At 35.4% G+C, this 12,925-nt stretch overlaps 1 protein-coding gene across 2 annotated transcripts in view; it reads right to left on the bottom strand.

Annotated features, from left to right (window-relative positions):
• Window positions 1-12,925, bottom strand: part of LOC138060887 (ciliogenesis and planar polarity effector 1-like) — a 57,768-nt gene that overhangs the window by 30,913 nt on the left and 13,930 nt on the right. For both annotated transcript variants that reach the window (XM_068925493.1, XM_068925492.1), the window contains exons 13-25: window positions 12,367-12,551; window positions 10,599-10,679; window positions 9,531-9,695; window positions 8,626-8,799; window positions 6,619-6,847; window positions 6,248-6,381; window positions 4,702-4,919; window positions 4,207-4,371; window positions 3,056-3,194; window positions 2,547-2,656; window positions 1,262-1,423; window positions 978-1,086; window positions 340-646 (exon numbers count right to left, since the gene is read on the bottom strand). In XM_068925493.1, the coding sequence (XP_068781594.1) occupies window positions 340-646; window positions 978-1,086; window positions 1,262-1,423; window positions 2,547-2,656; window positions 3,056-3,194; window positions 4,207-4,371; window positions 4,702-4,919; window positions 6,248-6,381; window positions 6,619-6,847; window positions 8,626-8,799; window positions 9,531-9,695; window positions 10,599-10,679; window positions 12,367-12,551 (2,178 nt within the window). The remainder of the gene's footprint in view (window positions 1-339; window positions 647-977; window positions 1,087-1,261; window positions 1,424-2,546; window positions 2,657-3,055; window positions 3,195-4,206; window positions 4,372-4,701; window positions 4,920-6,247; window positions 6,382-6,618; window positions 6,848-8,625; window positions 8,800-9,530; window positions 9,696-10,598; window positions 10,680-12,366; window positions 12,552-12,925) is intronic.

The following is a 12,925-nucleotide window of genomic DNA, read 5'->3' as shown; positions in this document are numbered from 1 at the left end:
TTTTCCTCTATTGTTAAAAATCGGAAACTAACAATGGCAAATTTACATTAATACAATTTCAGATGGCAAATTAATCACCACATACAGAACCCCTAGCTCTCACATGGACAGAAACTCAGCAGTATTTCATATGAATTTTATCGTAGCTAATACTTTAAACTTCATGAACAGATATTGCATAGTAAGTGATATAACACTGGCAGTCCTGAGATTCAAACTTTCTCGTAACAGGTAATTTGATAAATGACAATTATCCTTTTTGGTGAAGAAGTTGCTTGAATGATAAAAGAAAACTCCCTGCCCCCCCAAGAGAGCTTCCTGCTGCCAGTTTCTTCATACCTTTGAAGTGAAGGTGTTTGTTCTCTTGTTTCTTCAGTAAGCAAAGCATCAGAAAGTGTATCTACTGTTTCAGCATCGCTATATACCTGAGGATTCCCAAGATCAGTAAGCGTACTTCTGCTTAGACTAGTCCCTAATGAGAATCTGTCATAACAATGAGCCTCATCATCTGCTGCTCCCTCTTCTGCCGGCTCCCAGATATTAATTTCAATGGGGCCTATGTTCCTTATTACACGTTTCAAGGCCTTCACTCTCATTTTTTCAGCAGCCTGTATAACATGAGACATCACTTCTTCGCTATTGGGACCTAACCAAAGAAAGAGAAATAAGTGATTTTAAGTGGAAACTTTGCTGTCTTGACTGACTCTCTCATATTAAGACATGAATAAATTTTAAATCATAAATTATGCATCATTAAGAAATGCAGACTGCAACTGTGACGAAGAGAAGAAACGCCTTCAACTCTGAAGTCGTGACAGAATCTATCACAGAACTTTCTCAAAGCCGTGTAACTGAAAGCTAAAATAACTGTTCTACATGCGATAAGACAGACGGAATTGTCACAAGTACTAACAATCAGTAAGTAGGGTGAACAAGGAAGAGAGTTTGTTTCATATTTCCTGAAGGATGCATGTTACCTTTAACAATACAGTGTCTGAGTTGCTGTTGAAGAGCGTGATATTTCTCTCTTAGTGGAACCCTTACATCTTCAGAATTAGGAAATGCTTTTACCAAAATTTCTGCCACCTGCACAAAAGAAAGCATCTTTTCAAGTAACTGACAGAGAAGTAAGTTATAATTCCGAACAGAACATGCACCACCAAAAAGTCTGAACAGTAGCATTTAAACAGTAGCATTTAAAGGGAGAGGAAAAACTTGAGACAGCCTCTACTGCTTTTGATTTAGCTGTAGTTTCTTTTACCTTTTTGATTGGTGGCAATTCTCCAAGAAGACTCAAAATTACATCTTGAACTAATTCTTCAACATTCATGAACCTGCAGAAAGGAAGCATTCGACAAGCCCATTCCACTGCAGTCAGACAATGCTCAACTGTAGAGGCATCATACTCATTCTCCTTAAGATCCTGAAAAGAAGTTGCTACGTAAACATTAATTGATACGAACAATAAATTTCAGCTAAATTATTCACATGCTCTAACGTTTAATGATTCTTCTGTAGCTAACAGAAAATAAAAACTTAATTGCCAGTGAGAGAAGAACACACTGTCGGGATGTGGGATCAAGGTCGTAACTGACTGTAACGTGGAAAAAAAAGAGTTTGTTTTAAAACAGCTTAGGAAATAATTCTATTAACACTCTGCTGAAGAGCCCACTTGAAGTCATTTAGAGTAAAACCTATGGATGTAAGCTGATCGAAAACCCTTCCTTAGGGGCAACATATTGAAGCAAGCTGAGGAGCTTTTAGTATGGATCAGTTTATTTTGAGGAAGTCAGTGTTTCGTATTTGATTTGATACTGTCACAAAAACCACAGAAAAATTAGAATATTCTACTATTTGAAACAGCCATCCTTTTTATTCGAAGCTTGATTTTTCTGATGGAGAGAAATTTGGAGCTCATTTTTAAAAGGAAACAACTCCTTGCTGATGTCTGCAGATTTGCTAATATAGATGGGACAAAAATCAATATCCATGCTGTTACAGAAAATACAACAAATAACATATGCCAATAGTTTCTTCCTTCTTCCTTGATGTCTGACATCAGTTAACGAAGGTAAAAGTAGAGAACACGTTACTGAATTTTAACATCTTTCACTGGTTTTTTTTGAACATACCAAAGACTCAACCTTGACCATAAAACTTGCATCATGCAAAGGAAAACAGTATACAAAATACACATGGGTCAGGAAATGGTCAAAATAACTTAATTAAGAAAAACATAAAAGGAGTAAATACCTTAGCTAAATAACAAATGCAGAAACTACGGCAGTTCTCGCAGTATGTCTTTTTAATTACCTAAGTTAAGTATCAAGCCAAAGACCAACAGAAATACCATTAGAAAGATGTACTTCATGTGGGCTGCATTATTTTGTGGTATCATATACTTACTGCACATTATTTCACTATCTTAATATTGTCCTACCAAGCAAATAAGAGTCCTCAACACAAACTTACAGCAAATCTTTAGAATTCTTCTTATAGTTCTATGCTATTACAATATATCTTTACTATATTAGTAACATAATCACCTTACGATTGCTCATAGTTTCTCTTGCAGTTTGGTACCGCCTACAATTGTCAGATAATCTTTCACGAACATGAAACATCCAACACAAGGCACATAGTTCTCTGAAGCAGCCTGTAAGAGAAATCTGCAATGTGGTGAGAAGTTCTATTTAAATAAATGAAATAACACAGGTTGAGATTTCTAGCTTGAGGAAAGGAATTAATATTATTTATCTTAACAGTAATTAAAGAGAAAAACCCTCAACCTTGATTTTTCTATAGTATCCCACAGCTAAAGCTCTGCAGTCCCGCTTAGTGTTCATCTTTCACATCTGTCAGATCTACAACAACCTAGAACAGGAACCTTTGGATTAACAGTCTGATAACTAACAGAATTAAAAGCTAGAAACAGAAAGTATTTCTGCAGATATTGCAGTATAACATTTCAAGCTGATTAGAGTTTCTTTGTACCTGCAGATTCTCTTATGTTCTTTTTTCAGCTATGAATTAGTCTATTTTACTGCGTACAGACCTAAAATTTTACAGGAAATATCATCAAACTGATGGTCTCCAGAAGATGCTGGTCTATTGAATACAGTAGGGAAACGGGAATAACGAAATAAACTCTCTGGGAATGGACTCAGTGAAGGCAGGCATCCTTTCATTCGAATCTACAGATGAAAAAAAAAAAACAAACAAATTCTAGATTTTAATTATTTAAATATAGATTACCAATTTATACTTGTATCTACAAATTAGAAATTTAATTCAGCCTTTCATTTACACGTCAAAATTGATATTAAAGAAATCAGTTAACGTTTTGTACATATCACTACGAAAGCATAGCCTCTAGGTTATTAGCAGAACATTGTCAAGATCAGTAGAATTCCCTTAAGCTTACTTTCCATTTTCTTCAATTCAGTATTTTGAAAATTAATTTAAAGGAATATGTTTAGTACGAGCTATGGTACCTGGAATGCTTTAGTCTACATAGAAATCATGAGTACCATGAAATATCTGAGCAACAATGTATTGGAGAAACTAAGCCCACAGTTATGTGGTAACCTGAATCCAGCACAGTCAGGCTGCTGCCAACTAGACAGACTGGCCTTCTTCCCTCTTTCAGCTGCCACTTCTCACCACATGCCTGCGCCAGCATTAAGTGTTTTTGTGGCCATGCAGTGAGCAAGAAGAGGTAAATACTTACTTGTCAGCCAGGGCAGTTCCTGATCCAGCTCTGTACATGACAGCCCATAAGCCCTGTGCTTTACCTTAGGTGAGCATCAGCTTCTCTCTTATGTATTGAAACCTCAGTGATCTGGAACACACCTCCAGTAACAGCAGCTACAACTCCCAGTTAAAATGAGCTTGTTTCCTTCAAATGGAGGCACTTATATGACAGACCTCCGACAGAAGTAAGTTTACACTTTATCAAGCAGGTACATAAAGAAACGTAAAAGGAGACACTTTAATGAAGCAGACATCTTGCATCTTCAGGTTCCGGTTTCCTGAAAGAGCTGAACATGGAGTATAAAACTATGGACGAAGATATGTGAAAAACACCTGACATTAGCAGAATCAACATGAGGCTGAATGATTCTGCTATGCAACTACAAGCCTGTCAAGTCAATAATATATATACTAACGATAATCAAGTTACAAATAAATATGTTTAGTCCTTACTTTTTGCATAACTTTCCTTGCCCTCTTCAGTTGTGCAATATACCACTGTGCTGCAGGGCAGGAACAACGAGCGGCCCGGAACAGCAAGATAATTCGCTGCAGAACTCCTGACACTTTCTGACGAGCTTCCCTCTCAACTTTTAGAAGAACGTCATTGCAATCTTCCTGAAAAATGCAAAATCCAGGCAGAAAGCAATACAGCCAAAAATTAGAAAGGATATAAACAATAAGGAATCTGACAAATATCATTTTTGCATATCATCTTCTGCACCTCATGTTCTTTAGAGCACAGATTCTTTATGGAAAAAACAGGAAGAGACATACAATTCTTTTTAACTATGGTTCTACTTACATGAACAAATGAACACAGAAAAAAAATCAGACAGAAAAAAAGAGTAGAAAAAAAAAAAAAGAACTTCAAGGAACCAGACAGGTCAAGATCATTTTTAAATACATTCAACTAGTACCCCAAAAACTCCTATCACACGTGCGTACTTCACTGAGAGCAGCCGGCTGAGGACAGTACAATGGTGGAGCTGGAAGATAAAGCCCATCAGGAACTAAGCCACACAGCTTTCTGGCAAGATCCTTGCCAGAATCCATCAAAAGCTGAAACGTTTCTGAAAGAATATCAGCATCTGCCATAACAGCAGCTTTCAGTAGTTCCTGCACTGAACCATAAAGAACATTTGCATCTTCTTCTTCAATGGGATCTGTAAAATATTAAGGACAAAAACTGATAAATGAACTGACTCAACTAATACATGCCCTTCGTTCTGAAATTATGAAGCTTTGTTATCATAATTCACATTCACCTATTACAATCTAAACATCTCGCCTCCTTGCTTCAAGATAACTTTCTCACAATTGAAAAGAGTATTTAATTAATTTTAGTACTTCCCCACACTAAGGAAAAACTACTGCCTTTCTGGATAGAGGGCTGAACTTTCCAGCCAGCCATTTGTTTGGGATAAAATTGGGAAATCATTCTCATCCAACAGACATAAATTGTACACGTCCTTAATGACCATAACAATTATTTTATTAGTCAGCATGATCAAAGACAGGGAATTACAGTGGGGTTTTTTAGTTTGCTTTTAAATATATCATTCCATTTTCTTCTCACTTCCTAGAAGCGGCAGGATCTTTAATTCACATCATTAACTGATTCTTGAAATTTGTCTACTACTGTACTGCTCTGCTTCTGTATGTACTCCTACTGCTTTTCTTGAAATAATCTGTTTTGCCAAGTCTCTTCAGTACCTACTATACTTATAAATGATTATATACAGTGTGTGCATGTGTGCGTGTTTTAAAAATAAAATCCTTAGAAATGAGTACAAAGGAAGAAACTACACAGTGTTTTGAATCTGGCTTAGATAAAGATTAACATGGCATCCACATGCTGACAGGTACTCAAAATGCTGCTTCCAAACACACAGAAAAAAAGAGTAAAGAATAGGGATCGTACCAGTAAAGTTTCTGTAAGACGTAAACAAGGACAGGTTGATCTAGTTAGGGGGGGGAAATTTTAGCAGTAATGCAAAAAGGTAAAAATTAAAGATCATCACTGTGTAACTAATTTTAATACAAGTGTGATGATATCTTCCATGCTGTTAGTATATTCACATTTATTTCAGGGTATTGTTTTTGTTTTAATGAAGCATCAGTTCTTCCAAAATGAAGTTAATATAGTTAAATAAGGTATTGACAGATATCTGATAAGTACAAAGGAAAGACTATTTTACAGCCTTATAAAAACCACAAAGCACAGAATAAGAAAAACTTTTGATTGCAAGCCATGAATGAAGCTGTAATACTCTCCCCAGACTGACAGACAAGACTGATAATAGGGTCTTTTTTTGGACTGATAAAAGCCAAAACCCAAAAGCACATAGAAGGTAAAGTATTTGTGTACATTATAATAGTAACACATGCTGGTGAAGAAGAGATACTTGCTTCTTTTTAAGACAATTTATAACATGTAATATGGAGTAAAATAACAGGAAGAATAAACAACATTGTTTATAATTTTATGTACCTGTAAACTGTTTAATACTTTCCTCATTTGCTCTTTCAGAAGTAACCGGTTGTCCTAACAAAGACTGTAACTTTTCCTGAAAAGTCTGTGTTGCTGATAAGTCCAACGGCAGATGATACTCTGTCTTTTCCAGTCTGAAAGCGTACCAATAAACTGTTCATTAAAAAGAAAGTAAAGAACAGAGAATCTGACAAAACTCTGTAAAATGAACCATCTAAGACACAGTAACTAATCATAAGGTGTTAGGTCCTACAGCTACGAAAAATTTAGAGACAGAAATTTTTGGAGCAAACAATACGTCTTGTTAAATTAATGTTCACGCAAATAAAGTTTAACAAAATGTATTACACTCATTCCAAGCCCCAATTTACCTTGAGAACTGATCAGAGTTTTGACAATATAGATTGTAGGCCACAGCAATTGAAATGGACAGTTTCCAGTCCCCAAGCCTGCGTGTTAGCCACACAGCCTCTGGAATGAGTCCACCAACAAAGAACAAGTCAAGAGCATATTCAGCCGTCCACACAGAGGAAAGGTTCTGGTCTCTGACAGCTCTGGTAACCAAAGAGTGTTGCAGGGGAACGATACGAGGAGATATATCTGAGGCACAAAAACACATCTTAATATTCACCTTACAGTATGCAGATCTATTTGAACAATCCAGAGTTTATACTACGAAGTTCTGTTCACACTGCCTTCTGATTCATTTCAGTATACAATTGTGCTTTATTAGAGACGTGCTACAGGGTTTATCTCCAGCACATAGACACAGCTCATGGTATAACATAATCTTAAGTTCAGAACAGGCTATTTTCTGCTTAGTAATGTGCAGTACGCAAGCATATGCAAGATTTGTGTGTTATTCTTACTTTAAAGACTTAATCACACTGATGGAACACTTGCAAATAAGCTACATGTGCTGGTGATATTTCAGAAGGTACATCAGAGGAAAAAGGAAAACAGAGTTTTCCTACTGTACCCGTGTTGTGTGCACTCACTATACGCTCCTTATTGCACAGGAAGATAGAAAGCTACAGTGCATTTTTGGGAAAGAATAGCATAATATTTTAAGAGAGTAGACTAAGGTTAAAGACAAACTTAGTATTTTATTGTTTCCTAAGGTTTAAACTGTTTTTCCATGGTCTTATTTCCTGGTTTTCACGGAGAGGTACATTCAGTGTGCAAGAAACCTATAGTATAGCTAATCAACATGAACTCTAAGGAGCAAACTGCTTCTCCCATCCTTTTTGCTGCTGTTGAGGCAATGACATTATTAATTATTAATGGAAATATTCACATTGAACCTGCTTGTGGAACATAAATTTTCTTTGAAAAGCTCACCATGAACATGGATCTTTGAATAAGGCAAGAATCAAAATCAAGGTCTTATTTTCTAGGTTGTGTTTGAAAAATGGTCTGATTAAAATATTCAGATAGACCTTGCAGAAACACATACTGGCACCTGTTGTAGCACAGGAATATTAAAAATAATCTATATATTCAGATAACTTTAGAAAATCTAAGTAATCAAATTAAGGTAATATTAAAGTACTTAAAATACTTCTAATATAACACTTTTTTTTTTTTAATGCCAGTGGACATTAAATCACTTTGAAACATTAACTCTGAAACACAAAACTTCCTACGAAGGGAAATCTTCAGACAGAGTCTCTTGCAGAAAACAGACAAACCATCCGGTGTGATAAATACACATTCTCAGAAAATGATGAAGGTACTCCTAAGTACTACTTGCGTACCATGACAAATCAGCTTGCTCTGATACTATAGTGTCTGAAGCACTTCGGCTTCCAAGGGCCTGATTCTTACTGAATAAGCAAAAAAAGGTTTTTTTCTGGATTTTCAGTTTGGGTCATTCCACATTGCAGTCCCGTCTGAACAGTTTTAAAGCACTGCTTTTTCCCCCGTTTTGGGAGGATCAAAGTCAGAGTCAGAGCCACAGGTCTAAGCAAAAGTAGTGTAAGAACCGTGAAATTACATTGTTGTATGATTTCGGTGAAAAAAATTGCATTCTTCTCCTTGAATATCAAATTTAAATCACTAATCTCAAAGCATGACAAAACGGACATAAAAAAATCATGTTAATATATGGATTACATGATTTAGTTGCCTCTTAAAATATTAACTTTAAATACCAAAATATTTTCAATAAATCGAAAGATGTGAAATACTCATCTTACACACACGCATACTCCTCAGCAAAAATACCTGGATAAACTGGATAAACCTAAGTTATTTAATCTTTACAATTAATGCTGCAGAAAATCATAAATCACAAAGTTAAAGTATAATATTTAGCATTAATATGCATGTGAAAAAGAGTTAAGCCCAGCACATTAAACTACATTTAAAGAAAATACCTGGTTTGATGTGAAGTGGATGCAGGATGTCAACGTTGTGGGGGGGAAGGATATAAAGCAGGTGATTTGTGAAATAAGCGGCCATGAATCGTGCCATAGATTGAATCACAGCCATAGCTGCTTCAGCATGAACATCTGTTATCCTCCACAGTTCATGTTGAGAATATTTGGTATCTTAAAAAAAAATAGATACCAAATTAAAACATTCAGAGGAAAATTACTTAAAATTTGAATGCTTTGAATGTTTAATTACAGCCTATAAAATGTTTCTTTTAAACGAGCAAACTAGGTTATTATTTAATTTCTTGATAAGCTTCCAGGACTTACAGAGCTGAATCTTTTCCATTAATTACATTTAATATTAAAGACTTTCATATTAGTTTCTATTTACTACAGATGGACCCTAATCTCCAAATTTAGATCAGATCTGAGTCAAAAACTCTGTTTAAATTTGGAAATTCTCAGACCCAATACTTTGACTCAGCAGGAAAAGGATATAAACATTTGCAGAAAAAACCCAGTGTCAATTTAGGATTGGTGACCAAACCTAAATCAACTATTTTATTATGTCACATCATAAAAAGATAGATCAATATAAAATAAAATTGTGTCATTTTCTCATTTTCCTCAGTCAAAGTCGTTTCTTTGAGCAGATTTGAACCTAAGAACGTTTAACAACCACACTTTCACTATAAATTACATGATAAAAAAAAGCTGTCTGAACAGCTACTCCAATAACTGCAATCAGAAAAAGATTTCTAAGGTCACTGAAAAGATTTGTTCAGTGTAAAGAGAAAAGAACAGTGTCAAGTGTGTGTATGATGGCATCAAAATCAAACTCCAGGTCATCCAAACAATATTAATACGTGTTACTATACCTCTATTTTCAGGACATGTAAACATACCACAAAAAATTTCCATCTGCCTTACTGAGAGCTGCGACCGCCTTAGAATCTCTCCTACTAGATGATCACAGAGACCCTGAGCTTCACACAAGTTATAGTGATATAAGTGGCAAAATAATATAGCAAGATAGTATCTACTTTGAAGAAAACATGTTCTTTTTCCTCCTGCATTAAAAGAGAAAAAAGGGAAAGAAAGCAATAAACACAAAAGCAGACATAGCAGGTCTGAAACCAATACTTTCTCCATCTCCAAAACACACGTCCACACAAATATATACTCTGAGAAAGTACTGGTAGTACCAGGAATAGAACTCAAATGCAGTTATTTTAGGAGACACGATCCTCCTTCAGTCTATAAGTTACCAGAGAGTCAATGCTCATCTTTAACAGCCTCGCTTCTAGAGATGCAGTGTGTAATTGTTAAGACACAGCAAAGGCAGCACAGCTCAGGGAATCCTAGCATCTACAGAGGGGATGCCTAAGACAATGAAATTAACTCTTGATTTGCTTAGAGATCCACCAGGTTTCAAATATCCTGAATCCTCTCTGCATAGTTCTGAATGAGGTATTCCTCATCTTAGCAATCAGAGGGAAAAAAAAAATTTATTGTCATGATCCCTGGGAAGAGTTTTGGAATATCTGTTTCCAAACAATTCCTACATAAACTCCAAAATCACAGATTCTTTTTAGTGTTGTTACTCCCCAACCACTGAAAGTCTTTTGGTTTTACTACAATACAATTAATTTTTGTTCATTTGTCTTTCACTGTTATTTTCTTGCTCAGAAATCTACTTGAAGTTTTTCTGGATCAAGTACGTTATAGTCAGGAAAAAATCCTGCTGTCAAAATAGAAATGCATGGAATTTTCTCAGACAGCAATCAAGGTAAGTTTCGACTGGTCTCTACTCAAGTCAGCTTAATTTCAAAGATGCATCCTTTATCTTTTCTTTCTCCTTTATCTTTTTTAAATCTGTCTTCCTTTCTGAAGAGCAAAAGAGAATCATGAATAACTATGTAAAGTGATTACACAAACTGTTTAAAAAAAAAAAAGATTATTTTATCCCTTACCATTTGCTTTGATTTCACAAAGAGATCTTTTCCACGCATCCAAAGATTCTCTGTAGGAGCCTAAAAGGAACTTCTCCTCACCTTTAAAAATCATATATTCAACAAGTTAAAAGCATAGTTACAGTTTTACACGTGCGCACGCACACATACACTTAATTGAGTATTACAGAATTATGAAAAGCAGAGTACTGTAAAATATGTATGTTATCTCTAGGGAATTTCTATTTTCTCAGCTAAATCTAAGGTCTGAGAGAAGGTAAGTTTGAATCCTAACGTCTTCTTTGCTTGTTTCTTTGTTTTAACTGCTAAGTCATTAAACAAAAAGTCAATTTAGGTTATAAATACTTCTGAACCTCAGTAATTTTTTTTTTAGATTACATACAGTAAAAGAATATAAATGTAACTGTAGTTAGGCACTTCAGCATTCAAAACCCACAATTATTTACTAATGGGGAAAAGTATTTTCTCTCATCCATTTTCAGATTTCATATGATGTCATAAAAGTTCATTGTAAAAAATAGTTGTAAAGCTACTTAGTCAACCGAAAGTATATTTTGTTTCACTGTAAAAGCAGTTTCAAACTACAGGTCTATGGACTGTTACACATTTCATCTCTCTGAATTTCACCTCTCCACCTCTATTTTTAGTCCACTGGTCAATTTCAAACTACTTTGACAGAAAGGTAGATTCTCACACATGTATTTGTATTTCTTAAAGTAGGTGAAATGAATGAATGAATAAACAAAAGTTTACAAAAGCACAGCCCCTGGGCAGAGCAGAAGAATAAAAGGCTAGTGCCGCCACAAAAGGAAAGGCAAGGACAAATCTGTCACTCTGCATTCTGCTTATTAGCAGCTAGCCAGTTGAGACATACTGGCCGGCTCGTCAGCATGTATGGGATTAGACTGTCCGTAATACGCATGTTATCTATTTGGCAAACCTAAGAATGTAAATAAAGAACACACGGAAAGGCTGAAAAGCTGCATATATTGCTGGGATCAGAGAGACATCTGAAGGAGCTAATGTATTGTATGGAGTGATGCACGAGGAAAAGCTATTAAGCATTATTCCAGGTAGTGATATGGAGAAGACAGGGAGTATTTCAGGGGGAGACATAAGTGGGAAGCTGGGCTTATAATAGCGTGGAATGGGAAAGGAAGATAGAGTAAACATAGGACACTAATGTGTAGGAAATGAGGCTGCAACCATGTTCTGTTTGCAGAATAAACATGCTACACTTTAAGTCTATTAGATCAGTTTATGCTAAATTAGACACTGAGCCAAAGTCGACTACATTCACGTACACACGACATGTTCATGCCCACAATGATCACACAAAGTAACAGGAATATCTATTTAGAAATCTTCTAAGAGACACACTGTGATGCCCGCTGCCTCAGACGAAATAAGACTGTACAAACCACATCAGGATTCAGATCTTGCTTTCAGATTCTCTATATATAAATTTCAAATTTAGGGTGTGATGGAAATCAAACTGGAGTCAATATAATCTTTTTATTACATTATATTTTTAATACAAGCAGAGCTCAACAAGCTCTGAAGGATATAACATGATCTACAGAGGTGCACTGGGACAGGAAGTATTTAAGAAACACTTTTGGTAAGAATTCTTAGAAAAGTTCTCTACTGACTAATTATTTAAGCTAATAAGGTCAGTTATTAAAAATTAGGTCCAACTTATCTGCAATCTACTACTCAGTCAACAGCACAAATACCTAAGAACTATAGTTCTTTCCAAAGTACTAACCAGCTACAGAATTAAGCTTCAAACGTTGTTCTAAAGTCACTCCTGAAGACTGGAGGGTTGCTTGTACGTGGCTTAAAATTGATGAGACAACAGACTCTTCCTCTGCATTCTTACATGGTTTTCTGTTCAGCTGTGTCTGATACCAAACAACTTTCTTGTACAATAATTGCCATAGTATAGCCAACCTGTAATTCAAGAAGTGTAATATAATGAGAAAATTAAAAGGTTAGCAAATTTACTTATGGTTATTTTGTATACAGTACAGATACAGTTTTTTGCATTTTGCATTATGGATCTGAAAATTAAATTATATTTTATGTTAAAAACAATTCTGTTGACCACAATAAAGGGAAAAAAAACCACTTCTTGCCCTAGCGTTTGCTTTTTGATCACCAAACATTGTTACGCTTACACATGTTCAGAAGAATCAATCTACTTCAAGCACCCAAATGCTGGCTTCAAAAATGAATCTCTGGCTAAAGAATGGGGAAATGAAATAACCTTGATAAACCTTCAAAACAGATAACACAGTATTTATAAATTAGACAGATGAAAATTG

Source organism: Struthio camelus, chromosome W (assembly GCF_040807025.1).
Source record: "Struthio camelus isolate bStrCam1 chromosome W, bStrCam1.hap1, whole genome shotgun sequence".
Classification (NCBI taxonomy): Eukaryota; Metazoa; Chordata; class Aves; order Struthioniformes; family Struthionidae; genus Struthio; species Struthio camelus.
The sequence above is the reverse complement of the archived record's forward strand: the minus strand, read 5'-3'. Positions and strand labels throughout refer to the sequence as shown.